This window comes from Microtus pennsylvanicus, chromosome 9, assembly GCF_037038515.1.
Source record: "Microtus pennsylvanicus isolate mMicPen1 chromosome 9, mMicPen1.hap1, whole genome shotgun sequence".
NCBI lineage: Eukaryota > Metazoa > Chordata > Mammalia > Rodentia > Cricetidae > Microtus > Microtus pennsylvanicus.
The window spans coordinates 80,952,459-80,975,012 of NC_134587.1; the positions used below are offsets into that span (position 1 = coordinate 80,952,459).

Below are 22,554 nucleotides of genomic sequence, written 5' to 3' on the forward strand. Positions count from 1 at the left end.
GTTTCGTTAATTTCCTACCTGTAACCTTTTATTCTCTGAACATTCTGCTTTGGGGAAGGTACATCCAGTGTCGCAAGAGCGTGGAGTGGCACCTTCGATGAACTTCTAAACAAGCAAATTGGTCAGTTTTTCAAGACGTATTTCAAAATGAATTATACTGGCTTGGCGGAGTACCCAGACTTTTTTGCTGTGTGCCTTATACTACTTCTGGCAGGTAAGAAAACCAGTCCTATGCTGTTCCCGGTAATGCACCACACCAAGGGGCCCCCGGAAAGTTGGCTATGCAGATTTGAAGCCTGGATTCTTGGAATGAGGTCAGTGTATCCTATCAAGGCCCGTAGGATCAGTGTGGGTTCGCTGCGGGTTTCATCTCCCCCATGTTTCACAATAGGATTCAATGTGTGTGAAAGGAGACCCCTGGCTTTGCAGGAGAAGGCACCTGGATTGCAGTAAGTCATAGGATGGAGGTGCCCGTCTTTGTTTTGAGAGCATCGGTCTTTAAATACTAATGAGAGACATTCAAGAAGAGGAAGGGTATTTCCATAAGGGAAAAAAAAATGTAGAGTTTCATGGTATTGTTTTACCCTGTTAAATGCAACTCAGGTCATTAGCAAACATATTAGTTCTAGAAAAAAGTGCTGTTTTCCTGTCTTGTGCCTACTGCAGACACTTGTTTGAAAAGGAAGGATCCAGCTACCGGGGATTGTCTAATGCTGATATCCCACAGACAGACAGACTTGGTAAAGGACCTTCCACTTTCCACCAGCGTGGTACGACAGCGCTTTAAACAGGCTCAAGAAGGCTTTTCGTCTTTCTCTGCTGCTCACTGCCTGCAGGATTTGAAAGGCGCGCTCCGTCTCTTCCTCCCTCAGTGTGTTCATTAGTGAACTGTGAATATCGCCGACTGCCTCGCGCAGCTCCTGGCATAGAGCGCAGTGTGCACGCAGATGGCAGCCAGTTTTATTGTGTACGAATAGTTAATCCCTGCTCTCCCTTACATGGACTCTGAGCATTTTCTGTTATGACTGTCCTTATCTACAGACCCTCTTAACGTCGATCTGTTTGTTCCGGCTTCTTACGTGATTTACCCTGGGTAATTGGCCTCTCGCTTTCCTGTTCTTCCTCATTCTCTGTTCTCTCCCTGGGCTCAACGAGTGTGACAGAAATAATTTTCTATTAGGAAATGTTTTACCTGGACAGTTTCACACTTCAGAAAATAGCCTTATGTTAAAAAAAATCTGCCTCATTAGTTAAGAATATTATAAAGATGGGGAAACAATCATGAACAAATTCCATAGATCCATAATATTGTGCCCTTTGCTTCAAGCATTAAGAGAAATACCTTCTGGGTCACTGACATGGCTAAGTGGGTAAAGGTGACTGCCGTTAAGCACGAAGACCCAAGTTCAGTCCCTGGAGCAGCAGTAGGAGGAGAAACCAACTGCCCAAAGTTGTTATTTTATTTCTACCCTTGAGCTCCTACCACCTCCCTTCCCTACCCATATGAATACAAAATCTTTTCATTTTAAAGGATATTTTCAAAAGAAATACATCCATTATTTTTCATTATGTGATATTAAATGAACTTCACTGATTCGGTTTAGTTTCAAAGCAGCCTAGTTAATATGATCATGTTTTATTTAGAAATGGCTTCAATAAACTTAAAATATTCAGCTTTACTCTCTTAATAATGAGAAGTCTGTAGCTGTGGCTGTTCAGAACTGTTCAATTCTATAGCGGCGAGACCTCTGCTTGAGCCTGAGTCTGTGTCCTCTGCTCATTTCCCTTCAGAATCTATCTTTTTAAATGTAGTCTAAATTTACATTAAAACTTTGTTGCTAGACTATTTGAAAATGAAAATCTCCCGTTATAAGTAGTGGCTCAAACAAATTGCAGTGCCACACGACCGCTGAAACTTGTTTTATGAGTGCTACCAGGGAGTCATGGATAGCGTTCAGATGAGGTATTTACTGGGATCGGATCTGTTGGTGGCAGATAGAAACTTAAGTAGAGAGTGTGTTGGCATGTTTGGAACCTCATATAAAATGTGGCTGTGGCTCTGTTCTTCTTGAAGATGGGCACATCTCACCCAATTGCCAATCGCAGAGTCCATAGTTGTGCCAACCCCACAGCGTTCCTTCATGCCATTGATGCAGGGGTTTTTTTATAGACACAGAGACAGGCTTTATTTGCGAGGTTCATGCAGGGAATGCTATACTCTGTGTGTGTGTGTGTGTGTGTGTGTGTGTGTGTGTGTGTGTGTGGTGTGTGTGCATGCTCATACATACACATGTCATACATATGGCCATTCAGCTAGCCGTGGGAATTTCCCACTTGCATGGCCTTTTCCCTGAGCACTGGAAAGCCCTAGCTATGAGGCACTACATTGTGCTGAAACTTCAAAACATTTTCATGACCGTTGTGTCTTTCTAGCCTGACTCACCAACTCCCGTTCTTCACTTTGTGTTGAGTGTGTTGTTTTGCCAAGAGTGGGAACTGTACATGTAGAAGTGAAATGCCGCTGCTCTCATCTCTGCCTGCACAGTTCTGCTTCTATGGCAGTGGATGCTGTGGATGCAGGGGAGCAGCTAGCAGAGCTGTGGCATTGTCTTTTCATGGCAGCCATTGCCCCAGTAGTAAAAGCTGGACTGAGAGCCACACTTCATATAGTATATCAGGTGGGTTAAAGATGAAGATACGATAGTATAATAGTCATTTAAAGCTGAAGGGAAACGTGAATACTTGAGGATTGAAGTTTGGGGGGAATCTTATTAAAAGTAACTATTAAGATAGGTGCATGTGGGTTATTCTAGCAACTTTTTACATTTATAAACAATAAGTTAAGGTTAAAAATAAGTTATAGGGTTGGGACTGAAGTTCATCGTGAGCATTCGCCTAACACACACAAGGGCTTGAGCTCTAAATTTACCACTGAAATAAACCAAATGAAGTCATTTTTAAAATGATGGAGATGAAAAATATTACCATGAATGGGTGGCAGAGAGCTAATAACATTAATATCTATAAGTACTTATAATATCTATAAGTACCTCTTATAAATAATTATGAATAAAATACTCTGACTTAAAATTCATGTAATGTAAATGGTGCCAAATCTTGTTCTCTATAAAAATTCATGTCCTGGGGCTGGGAAGATGACTTCATGGGTAAAGTGGCTGCCTCACAAGCATGAAAATGCGAGTCTGGATCCGGAACTCCTCTAAAAGCTGGCAATGGCAATGTGCATCTGTAACCCCAGCACTGGGGGTGGGAGGAGCTAGGGCAGGAGGATCCCTAAACCCCTAGAGCCTACTGGACAGATAACCTAGTCAAAATGAGGAGCCCCAAGTGTAGTGGGAGACTGTCTCAAAAATGAAGTTCAGCGCAGTCAAGAAAGACACCCATATCAGCTTCGGACTTCCATGTGCATTCTCATGCACACATGCATACACCCACACAGAATGCTTATATACTACACACACACGTACTATATACATACTTACATGCATACACACACATACATGCATACACATACAGACACACAATGCATGCCCTCCCATACACTCTTAATTTGTAGACTATTGTAAGGAAAAATGTTAGAAAATGCACAGGGATATTTATATAAGATGGTAATGATGTCAGTGCTGTTTATAAAATAAAACCAAGAGTGACCTAATTGTCTATAAATAAGGGATTAAAGCATCTCCACATAGTATGTCATGCAGCTGTTAAAACTGATGATAAATTTGTTGATACAGAAATATATGTGTGTGCATGCATATGTAGAATTCTACGGGAATACCATAGTTGATCGCTATTCTTTATACTGTTCTTTTTTTTTCAAACTATTCGAATAGGATTTTTATGTTCTTAGTATAAAGTAATTCTGTCATATAAGAATGGATTTAACAGAGAACTGTTTTGGCATGGCACCTAGGAGAATTATTTTCTGGTGATGTGATCAGAAAGTGCATGGGAGACTTTTATATTAGTCCTGGAATAGCTGTTAAGGACAGCCCTTCAAATGACGGGTTCTGCCTGTGCCTGCCATGGTAACAATAACCAGAGTTACTAGACTTACACAGACAGCATAGAGCTCTCGAGTGTGAGCACAGTCTGCTTCCAGAAATCACAATCAGTGGCGTCTTCAAAGGCGTTGCTCCACAGAAAAGTAATTGTGTGCACTAACAATGGAACTAGAGAAATGGAAGGTATGCATGACTGCTAATACAGGAATATCCAATGCACGTATTAGCACCAGGGTTCCATTGCCTTGTCTATGGCTGAAGAGCCCATGTTAACGCCTTCTCTTTTTCCATAGGTCTGTTATCCTTTGGAGTAAAAGAGTCTGCTTGGGTGAATAAATTCTTCACAGCTATTAACATCCTGGTCCTTCTCTTTGTCATGGTGGCTGGGTTTGTGAAAGGAAACGTGGCCAACTGGAAGATCAGTGAAGACTTCCTTAAAAACATATCAGCGGGTGCCAGGTAAAATGTTTAGTCCCTCTCCACTTCCCCCCTCCCCCCCTCCCTCTCTATCCTCTCCTCATTATGTGTTAAGAGTGCTGTTTTCTGAGAGCAGCACTTCTCCTTCTGGGGCACGGTTCTAGGATGTGACTCCTCTGCCCAGGCTCCCCAAACTAAGGTAGGGATGAGCTTCCAGCTGCACCAATGTGTGAAGCTCTGCAGATGCTGGCTCCCAGTGCAGCCTCTAGGGTGGAGTCTAGTCCCTGCAAGAGCTCCCCTTCTGCCCCCGAACAATTCACCAGGGGGCGAAGAGAAATTTTCTTACCTTTATTGTAGAGCATGGCTCACATATGGGATCTCAGATGTCAAAATCCTGCTTCCTGTGTTCCTCCGTCTAGCAACATCTATAGAGATCAGCACAACGGTGCTCACAGGAGCCCGAGGCGAGGGAATGGCACGTGTTTAAGTCTAGCCTGAGCTGTATTTCAGGTTCCAGGCCAATGTGGGTTCAAAGTAAGACCCTCTCTCTCTCTCTCTCTCTCTCTCTCTCTCACACACACACACAGACACACACACACTTTGGTCTGGGCCTTCTGTATTTGCTGTTGAATAGCCTGTAGTTGGATGTCAGTGACATAGAGGTTATTATGAGGGAATCTATCATGTTCTCCAGACTAAGATGACAGAATAAAATTTTGGATTTTATGAACATTAGCTCCAAAGAGACAACGAGCAACATCAGCCTTCCAAGACTGTGGTTGGAGAGGAATCATCAGAAGGTACAGTGTCTGTGAAGTGGCTGACTGTGTCTGTTCTTTCCTTCAGAGAACCGCCTTCTGAAAATGGCACGAGCCTCTATGGGGCTGGTGGTTTTATGCCCTATGGCTTCACAGGAACTTTGGCTGGTGCTGCAACTTGCTTTTATGCCTTTGTGGGATTTGACTGCATTGCAACCACTGGTACGGGCAGTGTCTCCTCGAGAATTAGGAGAGGGTACCACAGGCGTAGGCAGCAGAGGATCAAGGAGACAGGATGAGATGTGGGGTGGGAAGAGTACCAACTCCAGATCCACCTGCAACCCATGTTACATCTGACACAACAGCCACTTGGTGTAAGTCTCAGGACACTGGTGTCTGTCCTGTTAAGGGCAGCACCTCCCCTGAGGATATTGTGACGACCACCAAAGACAACACATCTGGCTGATCGGATGAGGAATCTATCTGTAACCTTTTGACTTAGAGCTCTGTCCCCTCCAGATGGTCATTGTCTTAAATGGTCTTTTCATTCACCAGCCAAAATACTATACCAATTCTTTTCTCTTTATCCCAGGTGATACCCATCCCAGAGTTTTTTTGAGCTTTCCAGTTGCACAGCCTTGTAACTGACTCTGTCTGGGTAGCTTCAAACATTAATCTTGTAAGAGGCATATTCTGATAATTTTTTTATAGAAACTAAAGTTTCGTATAAATGAGTAAATAAGTTGGTTTGAAGCCTTGCAGTTCAAAAGCTCACAGAATACCAGTGTAGCTGTTTTCCAAATGACATCAACCACCATTCAAGACCTAAACACTTAAGAGTGCTCATGTGTCTCCCCCTCCCCGACCATCCAGCCTTTTGCAAGTAGGAAACTGACTTGTATGTTCCATTCTTCTCTTCACCCTCTGCCATTTGGATCATTTTTTTGTTAATAGTGTCGTATCCTGAAGAAGAGAAGGGAATCTTTATAGGAACTAGATAGAGCTCACTAAGAATGCAGAAGGGGCAAAAACATGGTAGAACGACCATCAAGGAGGGGGATTTGAGCCACAGGAAGTCCAAGGAGGGGGATTTGAGCCACAGGAAGTCCTTAAGCCATTTGACTCTTTACTAACCTTCAGTTTTGTTTTTCCTTAGGGGAAGAGGTCCGGAATCCCCAAAAAGCTATTCCCATTGGAATAGTGACTTCCTTATTGGTTTGCTTCATGGCCTATTTTGGGGTTTCTGCAGCTTTAACGCTTATGATGCCTTACTACCTCCTGGATGAGAAAAGCCCACTTCCGGTAGCCTTTGAATATGTCGGATGGGGTCCTGCCAAGTATGTTGTTGCTGCAGGCTCCCTCTGCGCCTTGTCAACAAGGTACATGTACTGTCCTTGGGGCTCTCAGGGCTCTTGCAAAGTGTAGTCAGTGTCTTCAGATTTGCTTTTGTGGGTTTCAAGAAGAGCTGTGTGGTAGAATACTTGGCGAGCATTCTGGAGGCCCTGGGTCAGCACCCTAGCCACTGCTACCACAAGACTGATTTTGTATATTCTAAAAATATCCTAACATGAGGAACGCATTATACAACTATGCACTCAGTGAATAATTTGCCCAGAATCCCTGTCTAGAAATCTTGAGGGATTACATAAAGCCTGAGTGACCATCATCAGCTGAGTTCTTTTTTTTGTTTTATTTTGTTTTGTGTTTGTTCTTTTTTTTTTCTTCAGGATAATGGTGGTAGCACTGGGACACACACACATCTGTGTCACACATAATCACATGCTATGCCAGGCACCTTTGGGATGCTCATGTTCCTGGCATCCGTATTGCTTGCATTGTGTCAGTTGGAGATTATACACAGACTTCACACTTGGGACAATTCTCCAGGAAGTAATAGTGTGTCTGGGACTGGAAGCCATATGTAGCATCATTTTTTATAATGTAAATGTGCATCTGAGCCTTTTTTCCCCTTTAGTGCTGACCAGACTGGATTTATTCAAGAGACAGAATCACCATTCTGAAATTACCAGCGGAAATTCTTTACTTATATGAAAAGAAAAGGGAATTTGATTGCCAAATGTCCGTCTTTTCAGTAGCTACTTATTTACTATGTTACAGCTCATGCCTCAAGTTTCCACAGCCGCTCATATGATCTGGAGCAAAACATTTCATTCTAATCTGTGCCACACTTCACAGGAGAATAGTCTCACATGGAGAATATCCTTTTTTTTTTTTGCCTGAGAATTCCTTTTGAAAATCGAAAACGATTTTCACAGTTCTGAAATAAGAAATTTTTCTCAATATAATTTATCAACATGACATTTTTTTCTTTCAAATGTGTTTTTAGTTTCTAGTCCTGACAATACTAAGTGAGTTTAGGAGTTCTTCATCATCTGCTGTTGACGTGGTTCATTATGAAGAACTTCGAATAGCTTAAAGTCCAAACCCTGATGACACTGTGCCACCGTGATCTGCAAAGGGATGAGAGGACCCCTGTGGCTACATCAGCTATTGGTGCACAGCCTACTACTGTGGTTGGTCCTTACATGAATATAATTTGAATTTTTGGAAACTTTGGCTATGCTGTCAACTTTGAACAAAAGTTTCTCAGTTTACTGTGTTGAGTTGGTATTGTACAGAAACCGACAGCTGCATTGGTGTAGAAATGTGAAACTTATTTTTTTCCATTTGTGCAAGGATAACACACTGTATTAAATATACATATCGTCTTACCTATGTGGGTTTGATGACAGAAACTAAGAAAGTATTCTCTAAATAGTGGGGGAAAAGATAAAGAAAATTAATAGATGTTTTTGGACACAAGATCTTGTTGTATAGCCACAATTGGCCTGGTACTCACTATGAAGTCCAAGCCAGCCTCAAATGTTCGGTAGTCTTTTGCCTCAACTTCTTAACTGATAGGGTTTTAGGCATGAGCCACCATGTCCAACTCCCCCATTAACTTTTTATTTAATTAAATATTAATTTATTTATTAATAAACATTAATTAAAATTAATTATTTTACCTCTTTTTCTTAAGTAATTACCTTCACAACTGAATCATATGTGGAATGACATAAGCAATAAATGTAAATAATTCAATTTATTTTAAGAAAAATTGTACATTAAACCTCACTGTTACTAACATTTAATTGTAGCTCTTTCTATATACTAAATCTATAGTATGTTGTTCTTAAAGCCATTCTTTACCTTGATAATTTTAATGCTTGGAACTATTACATGTTATAGTTATAGGATGCAAAATCATGGTACTATGAAAATACACAATCACTATATAAATGGGTGACTTACTGCGACATAAAATTGATCAGTCTTCTTAATTACCCATTATTTTGGGAATTCTGTTTTCTGAATTGTGAATGCTAAAAAACATCTTAGTATTTCCTACTTCATTTTATTTTGCAAGAGCTAATTCAGTTTTAATTCAGTAACAATCATGGCTATAACCAAATGACGTATAGTATTGTTCTTAGTCTTATCATTTTGCTGGGCAGATATTTGCAGAAGTTATAAGTAACACCATGGCCATTACTGACTGGCAGGTGTGTTTAAATGCCCAACCGCAGCACACTGTAAGACCACGTGAGTCCTTGACCACAGCAGTCTTGACGAGTGTTATCCAATCACGGTGTTTCTGTTCTGGGTGTGATCACGTGTGATCATGCATGACTGTGTTTGCCATACTGCATGTCTTTGCTTTTTACCCAGTCTTCTTGGATCCATTTTCCCAATGCCTCGTGTAATCTATGCTATGGCGGAGGATGGGTTGCTTTTCAAATGTCTAGCTCAAATCAATTCCAAAACGAAGACACCAATAATTGCTACTTTGTCATCGGGTGCAGTAGCAGGTGAGAGAGCGTTGACTTTTACTAAGAAAAGGGGGATCGTTTTTTGTCAAGAACTCTGGAGAATGTAGACAGTTAGGTGGTTTTTCTATTTCGGATTAGCATAAAGTTCAATGACTTTGTGACTTTTCTACTTTGGTCTCTTTGTGTACCTTACCTATATGTACCCTTGTAGAATAATACTCAACTCACACTGGATTATGAATTTTTCTATTCTAGTCTTCTGGGTTCTATGTTCCCCTTACCCCGCATTCTGTTTGCCATGGCCCGGGATGGCTTACTGTTTAGATTTCTTGCGCGAGTGAGTAAGAGGCAGTCACCCATTGCTGCCACAATGACCGCGGGGGTCATCTCTGGTAAGCTTTACAAACACAGGTTTCTCCATCATTGGACTAAAACGTGCTGTGCGCATGCGTGGACTTAAAAAAGGGTCTGCATGCTGTGCATGTAAGTTAAGAACACAATCATGGATAAATTACTGTGTGAGTATTGGGATTAACATCTGACAATTATGGTGATGGTGAAACACTGAAATTCGTTCATAACTAATCACTGGGGAATTCTGTGTTTTTCCTACTTTAACCATTGAGGCATCTAATCCATGTGTGAGGAGCTAATGGCTCTCTACTATGTATTAGATATCACTCTTCTAACTGATGAATAAGCACATAAAGTTATAATTTGGGCACAGAAAAATTTCTAGATTAAATCATTGCTTAATATTGGAAATGCTGATTTTAAAATAATGATTGTAGGACTGTTAGAAAGCTAAACTTTACCAAGTCTTAGTCCAGTGTAAGAAAAGAAATGCCAAAGGTAATCCGAAGTTGGTTGTCCTCTCTCCCCAAAGTGAAGTCCAGCAGGGTTAGGCCTGCACCCTCTCAGCCCCCATTAGGAACCTAGCTGTCGTTCAATAGTTTGGACATGTAGGTTTGGACTCCTAGAATCTAGATTGCCTACGTTTTGATATGCTATGATGTTTGTGTTAACTACCTCTGGCCAGATTCTTAGAGCATGCAGAAGGTTTCAGGGGTAGCATAGCCTGAGACAATGGTCTTAGTAGCACTTGGCTATTTGTAGTCATTACAAATGTGCTACATGTTTGATAATCTATTATATAATTATACCAGTAATGAAGCGTCTGCAGAGGGGGCATGGGGTGCATATCCAGAGAGGAGAGGGATGTCGGAGGGTTGTAAATACAGGACGGCTCTGCCCGTAACTGCCCACTGTAACCTTCTTAAGTCAGCTTGTCTATGAAACAGGGATAATTCTATCAAGGAAGACCATGGGAAGTTGCTAGATTTGGTAAAAGTAAGTAAATAAATAAATGTCAAATATTGTCCATCTTATGTAACTAAAAAGGAACTAATTTCCTCTGCTCCTAGAACGACTGACTGAAGATAAAGTGAGTTCATAGACGATAAAACTTAAAAAGAGGTCTAGGACACCATATAATTTAAATGTGATGTTAGCTATTTACTAAGACAGGGAGTATTATGTAGTAAATTCAGCTAATATAAGGTATTTTTACTTTTTAACATTGTTGAGATTTTATGTACAGGATCGTAAGTTGATTTTTCATAGCTAATCAGTCTTCCAGAATGTGTGGTTTTAATTTGATTAAAGTTTACTCTACATCCAAAATATTATTTCACTGAAGAAAATAAGTATTATTTTGTAAAGACTATTTAAAATATGTTGAGTTGTATATAACTTGATACAAATGGAATTTAAAGTGGTTATATAACTTATACACATCAAACTGGTATTTCCTAGCAGTGCTTGTTTACCTTCCGAGACCTCAAAAGACAGTGTTCTGTCATATAGTATGTTTTAAATAATCATAGCAGATGTATTTAATGTTTCCTAAGGAACTGGGGGCTTTGAGTCTTAGCGTTGGCAGTTTATATAGCCCAGAGACTCTCTTATGACGTTGTGAACAGAAGAGTATCAGTCAGCTGTCCCTGAGTGAGTGAGCAACTGGAAGAAATGTCCTCAGACATCTTTGGTTTTACCTTTCCCATCTGTTTCCTGATAGCTGTGATGGCATTCCTGTTTGACCTGAAGGCTCTTGTGGACATGATGTCCATCGGCACCCTCATGGCCTACTCTCTGGTCGCAGCCTGTGTGCTCATCCTCAGGTGAGTCTCTGTTGGTTCTGAAGGGCGTGTGTCAGATGGTAAACAGGGCATGGAGAGAGCAAGGACTGCAAAGATCCAGCAGCAGTGTCACCAAAGTGGGAGGCATTAAAGCAGTAAGATGGAGTATGGGAAGCAGACTTGACTTCTAGCAAAAAGTCAAGTACAGTTTGACCCTTACCGATAGCTTGTCCCAGTGTACAAGGCTGTTCATTACAATGTGTGGAGATACATAAACGTGTTGTATTTTTTGAATCATAAATACTAGCAGACTGACAAATAGGCCCCTACTCTTGACTACTACATGATATTGCCTTTGTTATATTGTCAATATATCCCGAATGTTATTCCAAGTCAATAAGTGTATCTACCAAATATGTGCGAGGTTATAAGTACTTTTAGCATTAATGATTTAGTGCTAAGGTTTTCACTAAAGACCTTATCAAGGAGTCACCAACAAATCGATGTGAATGATGCTCATGGAAAAGGTAGATTGAGAAGTGTGGAAAACGTGGCTGAGAATAATGATGTAAGTGAAGGTACATTTACAGTGGCTTCTTCCGCAGTAAAAGCTGATATTTTGGTGTTTTGAAAACTATTCCAGTTTGAAGATACAAAGCCATAAAATTTGAATTTTTTAAAATAACATTATAAATTTACATTAAGAAATAATAAACGTTTATGTCTGCATATATTCCAAGATGAGCTTGTACCAAAATGCTAATGGGGATTAACTTAATGACGCTGTTGGTCATTGTTGTGCCCTTCTGAATTCCTTTGTGCATTTTCCTTAGTGAACGCGTTTCTTTTCATGGGGGGGGGTGTTTCTGAAATAGGCAAGGGCCACAGGTACTAGGAAGTGAAGCAAGCGATACACTGATGAGCTGTAGAGGAATAGGGCAGATCGCAGGAAAATGGTGCCCATGGGGTAGTAAGGTGGCCGAGTAGCTAAGTGAGCATCTCTGGGTGAAGTGAGACGAATCAGGCTGGGAATAAGGAAACATGGGCAGAGAAACAGACCCTGGTGGCAGCTTGTGAGTCCCTAGCCAAAGAGATGCTGTCCTTCATAGCTGGTGACTGTTTCGGGCTCTTTTTATACATCCCAATGCCACTGGGGAAGGGGGCTGCAGGTACCATCCTGTTGCCGTCATTTCTTCACCTTTATTTCTAACTTTACTTTTTGGCATTTGCTATACAACTTTCTGGCTAAAGATCAAGGAGAGGAAGTTCAGAGTGTCTGTGGGGGTTTGTAGCTCAGCACACTGTGAGTTGGAGTCAGTTATGAGGCTGGTCACCTGACTGTACCCACTGGGACTTTGTAAAGTGTCTCACTCACCAAAGAGTTTACGGTGACAGTTTCATTTGGTCTGATGAGAGTAAAGACACTGATATTTATTTATTTGGGGATAGGTACCAACCTGGCTTGTGTTACGAGCAGCCCAAATACACCCCTGAGAAGGAAACTCTGGAATCATGTACCAATGCAACCTCGAAAAGTGAGTCCCAGGTCACCATGTTACAAGGACAAGGTTTCAGCCTCCGAGCCCTCTTCAACCCCTCTGCTCTGCCCACCCGACAGTCCGCTTCCCTCGTGAGCTTTCTGGTGGGATTCCTGGGTAAGTCTTCACTGAGCATGTTCGAAGATCCAACAGATTTGGGTGTGTAGAACCAGTCTTTGTGGAAGGCAAAAGACAAGGCCTCACATTGCCCGGGATATGTTAGCAGCCAATTTGAGACATGAAATTTGACCTACGGAGGTGCTGGTAGTTATGGTCGAGTTATATCCTGTAGGAAGACTTATGAGCTGGAGAGCAGACTCCGTGGATAAAGTACAAACTGCACAAACGTGAGGCTCTGAGTTAAGATTTCCAAAACCCGTGCGAAGCTGGATGGGGAATTATGTGCTCGTATGGCTGGTGTCGCTGCGGCAAGGTGGGAGTTAGAGAATCCCTCAGTAGCTTGCTGCACACTGTGACAAGTAAGAGAGGCTGCCTCAGACACAGTGGAAGGCGGCCACCAGCATCCAAGGCTATCTCTTGACTTCCACGTGAGTGCTTTGACACACATTTCCCATAATCACACATATGCATACAGATGCAAGGAGTTCCTACAGGAAGAGTTGCAGAATTAGAAACTGGCACACTCCATTAGCTCAGGGTGCTCCCTGTGTTAAAGAATCAGGCCAAGTAACAGAACTGGACCCCAATGGTATTGGGAGGCAATATAGGAGCGTTTTGTTAGCTCTCTGGTTACCTAACCTCCTATAGGTTTAGTGACGTCTACTGGGCATTATCTGTGTTCTGAATACTTGGGGTGGTCAGACAGACTGCCCTTGCTCTTGAGGACTGTACAATAAGATCATCGCAAACTAGAGAAAAACAGGCTTCTCTGAGAGTGACTAGGAGGGACTTTTATTGCCTATGTGATGATCAGAAGAAGCCTGACATCCTTGCCTGGAATGTGGAAGAAAGATTCAGATCATGGGATATTATTTCTTTGTATTAACAAATAATCTTTATACTAGCTTAATATAGTCAAAGCTGCCATACTTCATTTGAAAAGAAATGGAAACCACACACCACCAAAAATGATCCTCTTCATGTAGTCTAAGAGTAGGAAACTAGGAGCCCTCATCACATGTCAGACAAAGCAGGATGTTAGTGCCAAGTGGGGAGGTTGACTTCTGAAAAGACAGACATGAGGGCATGATTCTTACGTAGGTGAAGTAGACTGTCTCTTTTTTTACAATAGAAAAGAAGTGAGGGGTCTGTGTGGCAAAATAGATTATAAAGAACTTGGTGTTGCACCAGGCTAGACCCCTAGGACTGAGCGACGTGAGACAAGGATGTGTGCTGACTCTGCTTGTGTACTGACACCACAGCCTTTCTCATCTTGGGCCTGAGTGTTCTGACCACGTACGGAGTCCAGGCCATTGCCAGCCTGGAAGCCTGGAGCCTGGCTCTTCTCGCCTTGTTTCTTGTTCTCTGCACGGCCGTCATTCTGACTATTTGGAGGCAGCCACAGAATCAACAAAAAGTAGCCTTCATGGTAAGTGAAATAATCATCAGAAATCATAGTTCTTGAATACACGTCCTCTGTATGTGTTCTGTGTTTATTGAATTTTTCTAAACAAAAGCCAACAAGGAACGAGACTGTCAAAATTCTTTAATGAATTCCTTTAGTCACAGTACATGAGTCATCTACTGCTCTTCTCAAAACCTTGAGTAAGCATGCATGCGTGCATATATACATGCATGAATACATACAAACGTGTGCATGCGTACATACATACATTCATACAGTGAACAAATTTTGTGTTGTATAGTCTATAGTATCAGAAAAATAATTGATGAGATTGTGGGTTTAATCCCTAGCACTAAAAAAATAAATGAGGATGAAAAGAAGCGAAGGAAGGAAGATAATTTGAGGATTTATTTTCAGAAGTTTGAAGCCCTCTTGTGAGGATTCATCCCCACCAGTGCCTTCATGTGCTTGTTAAATTACCCTGCACCACTGGAACTAGGGGTAGGCATGGGTATGAACAGAGCTACCTATACCCAGAGATCCAGAAGCATCCCCTGTTGATGGATAAATGAGCGCGGTGAACTCTGAGCCACACTGATGCTAAGCCCTGCGGTGGCTGAATGAAAATCAGCAGGTGTCACTGTGTTTCTTTCCACTTCTGCAAGTGATGTGAATGGTGATTCTCCTTTCCCTAGTTTTATCTAGTTCCCTGGTATTTATTCAGGTCCTGAAGAAATAATTCCTGAATTATTTTTTGAGACTATGAGCTCAGTGACACAGTAGGACTACATGTCAGATATCGACACTGCCTTGGAATCACTTAGAGAATATGCTTCCACAGTAAACTCTGGACTCAAAGGATGTTTCTTCCCGTAGGTCCCGTTCTTACCCTTTCTGCCGGCCTCCAGCATCCTGGTCAACATTTACTTGATGGTCCAGTTAAGTGCGGACACGTGGGTCAGATTTAGCATCTGGATGGTGCTTGGTAAGTCATGTTATCTGGAGGTTGGTTCGCCTTGTGTCGGCTGTGGTTGCGGGAATGCGCTCACTCCCTTCCTCCAACTAAACATTCTGTTCATTTCTTTCATTATGACTTCCTCTCAATGATTACTTTCCCAGTGTTTCCAAATATAAACGTTTTCTTCATTTTTCTTCCCTTTCATTTTCTTTTCTGTTGGGCTGAGGACTCAACCCAGGCCTCAGAAATGCTCTCCCAGCCTCTCTCACTCAGCCACGTCTCCAGCCCTTCAGATGCTAGTTTTCGTTTATCTCCCACTAACCCCGGAGTGCACATAGATTCTGTTTTCTACCACTTATGAATGAGAAAATGAAGTCCTCAAATATTTGTCATAACAGTGCCAGTGCCAAACCCTTCCCCAGCTGTCTAAACTAGAACGTAGCATGAGAAAATACATATTTATAAGTAATTATCTTCTAAGGGCACTTAAAGCATTGCCTTCTTTTCCCCCACAGTTAGCACGGTTAGTGACGCCTCCCGTTTGACAGTAACAGGTAGAAGGATGTCCATGTCCATTGTGAGCACAGGCATGCTTTTCAGGCTACCCAGCCATGACTCTGATAACCCACTGCTGGGGTTCAGTGTGCAATGTGAGCGTCACCCATCATTCTGCTTAAAGTTATTCTGTTGAGATTTGAGAGCGTAAGTGGAAAATTTCCATATAACTGCTGTCTGAAAATACTTGTTGAGAGAAACTATATTCTGTAGGGTTGGGGGATTACAAACTCAGAGGTGCTTTCTGTCTAGATAGGCAATCTATGCAACATCTTAATTCCACATTCTGTTTTTCATTTTAAAGATGGTTTACTTTTATTTAAATATGTTTTAGATTGAAATATAATTATATTACTTTCCCTCCACCATTCCCTCCCTCCAGCCCCACCAAAGTACCTCCTTTTAACCCCTCCTATGACCCCCCCCACACACACACATACTCTTAAATTGATGGTCCCTGGAATTACAGGCAACAACTGACAGCTGCTCACGGAAGGAGAATTGGCCTCTCCCAGGGATGAGCCCCCTTACTGGGCGTCCCATGCAGAGTGGCCAGTCCTGAAGCCGTATCCACATGCATAACAAAAGCAGACTCAGCAGGTTGCACTTTTATACTATATATGCACACATTCTGGTTTTCCCAGGTTGCACAGAAAGAGAGGAGGAGACTTATTGTATTGTTTTCCACATTAAAATATTTCCTAACACTCTGATATGCTTCCTCTCCCCAAAGGCTTTTTGATTTACTTCGCTTACGGCATTAGACACAGCTTGGAGGGTCACCCCAGGGATGAGGAAGATGATGAAGATGTTTATTCAGACAACATCAGCGCAGCAACAGAAGAGAAATCCGCCATGCAGGCCAACGACCATCACCAAAGGAGCCTCAGTTTACCTTTCATATTCCATGAAAAGACAAGCGAATGCTGATGCCGGCCCACAGTCTCACCACATCGCTTATAAGGAGTAAACTATGCGGGACATCACCATCGTGCTGGGCTGGCATGAGATTGCTGCAGACATGGCTCACCTAACTTATACTTCCTCCTCCAGACAGCCTCTCTTCAGATGGTGAATTATTGTGTCTGGGGAAACTGCCTGAGCGCACTCCTCAGCAATGAGTATCCCAAAGTAACGTGTCCGTGTGCGTCCATGTATGTTCGGGAATGTGAATTTTAAATGTCCTTGGCTTTTGTTACTGTGACGTTTTTCCAGCGTCGTGATGGGTGGCATAGATGGCAGATGCTAATGGAGGGTGTATTGCGGAACAGAAGTGTGTTCTGATATGTCCTGGGAGGTTAGGGAAGTAGTGGTGGCTTTCTTTATTAGGTCTATGACTGTCAACTTGGGCGTGCTGAGAAGGCAGCCACCTGTCGTGATGTTTAGCAGTGAGCAGGGTGAGCAGGAGATAAGGAATGAGCCTTTTCTATACATTACAGTGCCTTTAGAGTTATCACACGTTGTCTTCTTCTACTTGCTAGGACTTTACTAAACTTTACAGGGGGAGCGTGCCTTTATTCAGTATGACAGGATGGAGAGGCGAGGCTGTGACACCAGATGGTCGGTCCTGGTTTTGAGAGCTTTGGTCCTTAAATAGAATGCTTCTGCCTGCTCTAAGTGGCATGTTCCCCCAACCTCACCTCCATCAAGGACTCGGGAGAGGTACTAGGACCTGCTCGGGACCCTTTAAGTGGTCCCATCCCACGGCCAGAGGACCAGAGAGACTTAGAGAGGCTCAGACAGGCTTTCTGTTTTTAAAAGTGAGTGAGGGCAGTATAAGCCCCTGTGTCCCATGTTTGGTGGAATGGTTCAGGCTATTTTCTGTTACTTAATACCCAATCACAGCTCAGCTTCTGTTGCTACATCAATCGCTCTTTTGCTCTGATATTTTCTCTGACCTACATGGAAATAGATGTGATAGCAAATTCTATCTTTGCAATGTAAAGAAGAAGAAGAAGAAGAAGAAGAAGAAGAAGAAGAAGAAGAAGAAGAAGAAGAAGAAGAAGAAGAAGAAGAAGAAGAAGAAGAAGAAGAAGAAGAAGAAGAAGAAGAAGAAGAAGATAAAGGGATGCAGGAACATATTGCTAGTCCAATCTCACAGGGCATTTGAGCCCAATTTGTGGATTTTAGACCTAATAAACCTCTGCTGTTTCTTTTAGAAATGTTTAGAGATTCCTGCCCCCATCCCATCATTTACCACTTTTTGCTTCATTTGCTTTTAACTGGCTTCATTAAACCTATTAACACAGCTCTGATATTATGCAATAAATCATCAGTTACTTTCAGAACACAGTTTTTTAAAACTTTGAGTTAAATAACCAAATCGAATTAAAAGCACAGTGATCTTTGTATATGACTAAATAAATTTTATAAGTAAGATTCTCTGATTGCTACATTTTACTTTATAGGGTTCTCTGATAGTGGGTTATAAATCTCCAATCATTCTTATTCCTTGTGAGTTAATTTTGTATAAATAATTAAATGGTGTATTAGATAAATCTAGAGGCCAGACAGGTAACACCAGGCGGCACTCCCAGGCAACCATGTGTTACCAAGAATGCTAGTTGCCTTGTGTAATCCAAAGACAAGGAGATCAATTGCTCTTTCATAATCCTTCTAAGAGAACATTGATTTTACTGATGCCGTTTCCAAGCAGTTGTCATCCTTCGTATGGAAGTAGGCGTTAATTGTGGCTAACTATCAGCTAATCAGACACAGGTTCTGGGCTCCTGGTTGTTAACGATGCCTCCCTGACCCAGGGATTAGCGCTGACATTCCAAAGTTTCCAGGGTGCACGTGAGAAAATCCAAAGCCCGGATACTCTTTCCAGCTGCTTGCTTTACCACAGAAGAAATGTAGAAGAAGCAAAGGCTAAAGCAGTGTGAGAAGCACTGTAGCGTGGTCAGGGATTCTTGCTACCATTAGTAGCTGCCCAGGGAGGGAGAAGCAGGGATGAGCCCGCTTGTCAATTAAGTAGTCCCAGGTGGTCAGCATTACACATTTGTCCATACAAGCAATACTAAGTGGACTTAGCAGGTTACATACACACACACATGTATATATGTAACAATAATAAAGAAGAGGTCATGGATTTGATAGGGAGTAGGGAATATTGGAGAAAGAAAGGGAGGATAGAAATCATCAGAACTATATACTCACATAAAAAAATTCTCAAAAATTTTAAATTAAAAAAAAAACACTGCTTTTACAGCAGTGCCCTTCACACAGAAAACGTGAACGAGGTCATACACGAATCTCTGAGTTTCTTAGTATAATAAAAACAGGTATGTCTGGGGCTGGAGAGATGGCTCAGCCGTTAAAGGCTAGGCTCACAACCATAAATATAAAAACAGATATGTCTGGACCGTGGTGGGCAACTAGAAGTATTGTGCCCACTGAGGATGTTCACACCAAAACACGTTGGATACACGGATGCCTGTGAAAGATGTCTTGTCAGAGACCATACTCTTTCTGTGAAGAGCCAAATGGATAAGCAAGTCTGTGTGTGTATAGTGTTTATAAACACATTGACATATGTTTGTGTGCTGTATGTTTGTCTGTGTGTTTGTGGGGGGCTTTTGGTTATCAGCGTGTAAGTAAGTTGGGTTTATGATGAGCTTTGGATGTGATATTGTTACATAGATAAAAACCCAATTGATGTGGCGAGAGACTAATGTTTTATATCGATAGATATTTTAGATTTTAAGCTATTTTAAAATTTACAATTTTATATGTATGTTTTCTATAGATAGATTCTTTAAGACATATTTATCATGTTTCTAATATGAAATCACTAAGCTCTAGTATATTATGACGGGTGCTTTTAAATCTGAATGGAGTAGGGGTAGGGACCTTGGAATGTTCTTGTTTATTTGTTTCTGTGGCATTGTTTCTGACACACCTGTGCCTGTGTGTGCTTGCCAGCAAACGCCAGTTCTACCACCTCTTTGCCAACCCTCTGTCCCCCTGAACTTGAGTTCATAACACTGTGAGCAAAGCGTCCTTTTCTGTTTTGTAGGATCACCCAAATATTTTGTATAGATTTGACTAGCGAGCAAATGATACAGAAAGTCAAATGTGGATGCCTTTTTCTATTCATCACGGTGAGCAACAGTTTGTAGTACTTTACCTTTTTCTTACCCTGTGTTGTTGGCATTTTCAGTGAGATGGTCTCCTCGCAGCACCTTAACTTCATACTCCTCACAAAAAAGAATGATCTGGGGATTAGCACATAAAGATCACACCAATCATTTATTTAAAAGGGCGCTTATGAAAACTCAGGTTTAGAAACTCCTGAGAAAAACTTAACTAGAATCTATGAGATATACTAAAATATCTCAATCTTGTTTCCTTAGTGAAACAAGTCAAGGAAACTAACCAAAATATTATATACGTATGTATCAACATTAATATGTAAAATTAACATTGAAACTACTGTTGGTTTGTTAACTGGAGTTAAACGTAACTAATTTAAAAAGAACACCAGCATCTGAATAGTCTTCCTAAAGAAGAAAAGGTTAGATAATTTTAAACTTTATAAAGCTTTTCTTTTAACTAATTTTTTCCCACATCCCGAATGTTTTCTAATAAAACACTGTGATTCAGAATTGTTGCTAGATCATTTTCTAAGTTGGTTTGACCTTCTAGTAGAGGTGAAGGAGAGTGATTGCCCTACGGTGCTAAGGAGACAGAAGGAATAACTGCACCTTACCTTCTCCCATCATATAGTATAGCAGGGTGTGGGCACACACACATGCCTGCGTACATTCACGCACATATGGTGGCTATGTAAAGAGAGAAAATCAGAGTGTATCCCCAAACCGCCACCCAGATGATGACGTTGCACTAAAATCCCAGCTCTTGCTTCTTTGCAGCACTACTTGGGATTTCTCCAGATACCCTTCAAGTGATAGTCACTAAAATAAAGTTTCCATGGCACTTTAGAAGATGATAGTCCCTAAGATACAGTTTCCACAGCACTTTAGAAGATTGGTTTCGAGCGTTGTGAATGGGTGGTTCATATTCACATAGTGTGTAGGGGTTGGTGGCAGGGGTGCCGTTATCTGGTTTTTTGTTGTTGTTTTGTTTTGCTAGTTCCAAAACAGTGCCTTCTCTGTACATGTTTTACTTTATATATCAAGGAAAAGTACTGAAATTCATGTAGTAAATAATGCCAGCAAAGGTCATCTTAGCTCTAGATGTGAAGATAAGGTCGCTAGACTTCACTGTTTAGCTGAGGTGGGTTTTTTTTCCTTATTTTTCCTTATATACTTGTATTTAAAGAATTTAAAATAGCTTTGTGGGTTTTGAGAGGTCTGATACTACTGTTGTGTTACTGGTTTAGGTGTTGGCTTTTGTAGAATTCATGATTGTTTATATTTACACAGTTGTTCTCTTATTGGTTTCAGATGTATTCTGTTATAGCATAACCCTATTTTAACACTACTGGTCAGGAGTTCTCTACTTGTCTGTCCTTACCCAAGTCCTGAAGCTGCTGCCACAATCTCTGGACTCTAAGCAGCCTTTCTGACCCCCGACAGCCCCATAGAGATTTCCAGCTAGGAGCCCCGTTTAATGCCACGACCAGGCAGCCTGCTGTATGGGGTGTCTGTGCTTACCTTCTGGAGGTGTCTAAGATAGTGAGGTAGAGTAGGAAGTAAAGAACTTCTAATGAATTACGGTCATGTGGAATCCTTAACTACAGTTCTAGGTATCTTATCAGTCTGTTTAGGGGAATAAGGACCAAGGAATATCTGTGACTCGTGGAGGGGTGTGGCTGTGTCTTGGAACTGACATGGTAGGGCCTGGCCTGCTGTATTTCCTGCATGGTCAAGAGCCTGTTGGTAAGGAGCTTTGTACTGCCAGCAGGGTGGCCTACTGTACCCACACCTCGCTGATGAGCCCCAAGTTTTTCATGTCCACTCGCAGTGTCAAATTGTTTTATTGCTTTATTTTGTTATCGTTATATTTAATAGCAGTTGTGCATGAAGGCCTAAAACAATCCAGAACTTCTGTGTCTACAAAACCCGACAAGTACCCTATTGTAAGTACTTGTGCAAATGTAAAAACGTTTTGTTCATGAAATAATTTTGATGTTTTTAATGGTAATTGGTGTTCCTTTTTACATATAAAGTTGAACTCCTTTTTTTAGAATTTGTAATAAAAACTATTGCTGCTTCAGCTGTTATAATGTTATGCTTTATAATGTAACCATGTGTTTTTAAATAAACCTTAATATGACTTATAATAATTTAGTATGGATGTGTATCACACAACATAAAAGCACACATTTCAGACTCACTTAAAATTTGGAAGCTTATGTTTTGTCTTTGGTTTCTGAACTTAAGGACCTTTAAAGCTCAGAAACACAATACAATGTAATCTTCTTCATTATTATTTTATTATACTCAGAGAGCCGTCGATGTGACTACCAGGTCTTATAAGATAGGAAAGAAACATCCACCCTTCCTAAACTGAACTTCACACAACAAACAGAGCATCTTCAAAACACCCAAGAATTAACAGATTTAGAACATAATGCTATTTATGCACTTACAAAGGGAATGGTGTCTGATGTCGTTGATTTGGGTTTTTTCCCTTAGATCACTATCTAATTTCTATTTTGAAGAAAGCTTTCTCTTTCCTAATAAACTCTCTCTAGTTCTAATTAAAAAAAAAGAAACATCCACAAAACTTTAGTCCTCATGATACATCATGAAAATAATCAGCTGTTTTTGAAGCATGCCACTCCAAGATCCCATGTCTGAGATTACCTCTTCAACTGATAGTCCATGGACCTGTCCCTTT

The 22,554-nt window shown here is 41.2% G+C and overlaps 1 protein-coding gene across 4 annotated transcripts in view; it reads left to right on the top strand.

Moving 5' to 3' along the window:
* Positions 1 to 21,997, top strand: part of Slc7a2 (solute carrier family 7 member 2) — a 59,020-nt gene extending 37,023 nt beyond the window's left edge. For 2 of the 4 annotated variants that reach the window (XM_075986571.1, XM_075986572.1), the window contains exons 3-12: positions 59 to 214; positions 4,322 to 4,487; positions 5,292 to 5,425; positions 6,360 to 6,582; positions 8,933 to 9,072; positions 11,111 to 11,213; positions 12,621 to 12,826; positions 14,092 to 14,258; positions 15,111 to 15,219; positions 16,481 to 21,997. In XM_075986571.1, the coding sequence (XP_075842686.1) occupies positions 59 to 214; positions 4,322 to 4,487; positions 5,292 to 5,425; positions 6,360 to 6,582; positions 8,933 to 9,072; positions 11,111 to 11,213; positions 12,621 to 12,826; positions 14,092 to 14,258; positions 15,111 to 15,219; positions 16,481 to 16,677 (1,601 nt within the window). In that variant the 3' untranslated portion in view covers positions 16,678 to 21,997. Of the gene's footprint in view, positions 1 to 58; positions 215 to 4,321; positions 4,488 to 5,291; positions 5,426 to 6,359; positions 6,583 to 8,932; positions 9,073 to 9,288; positions 9,426 to 11,110; positions 11,214 to 12,620; positions 12,827 to 14,091; positions 14,259 to 15,110; positions 15,220 to 16,480 lie in introns of all 4 variants that reach the window. The other 2 variants (XR_012911861.1, XM_075986573.1) reach the window with 2 other exon arrangements.
* Positions 21,998 to 22,554: the final 557 nt, after the last annotated feature.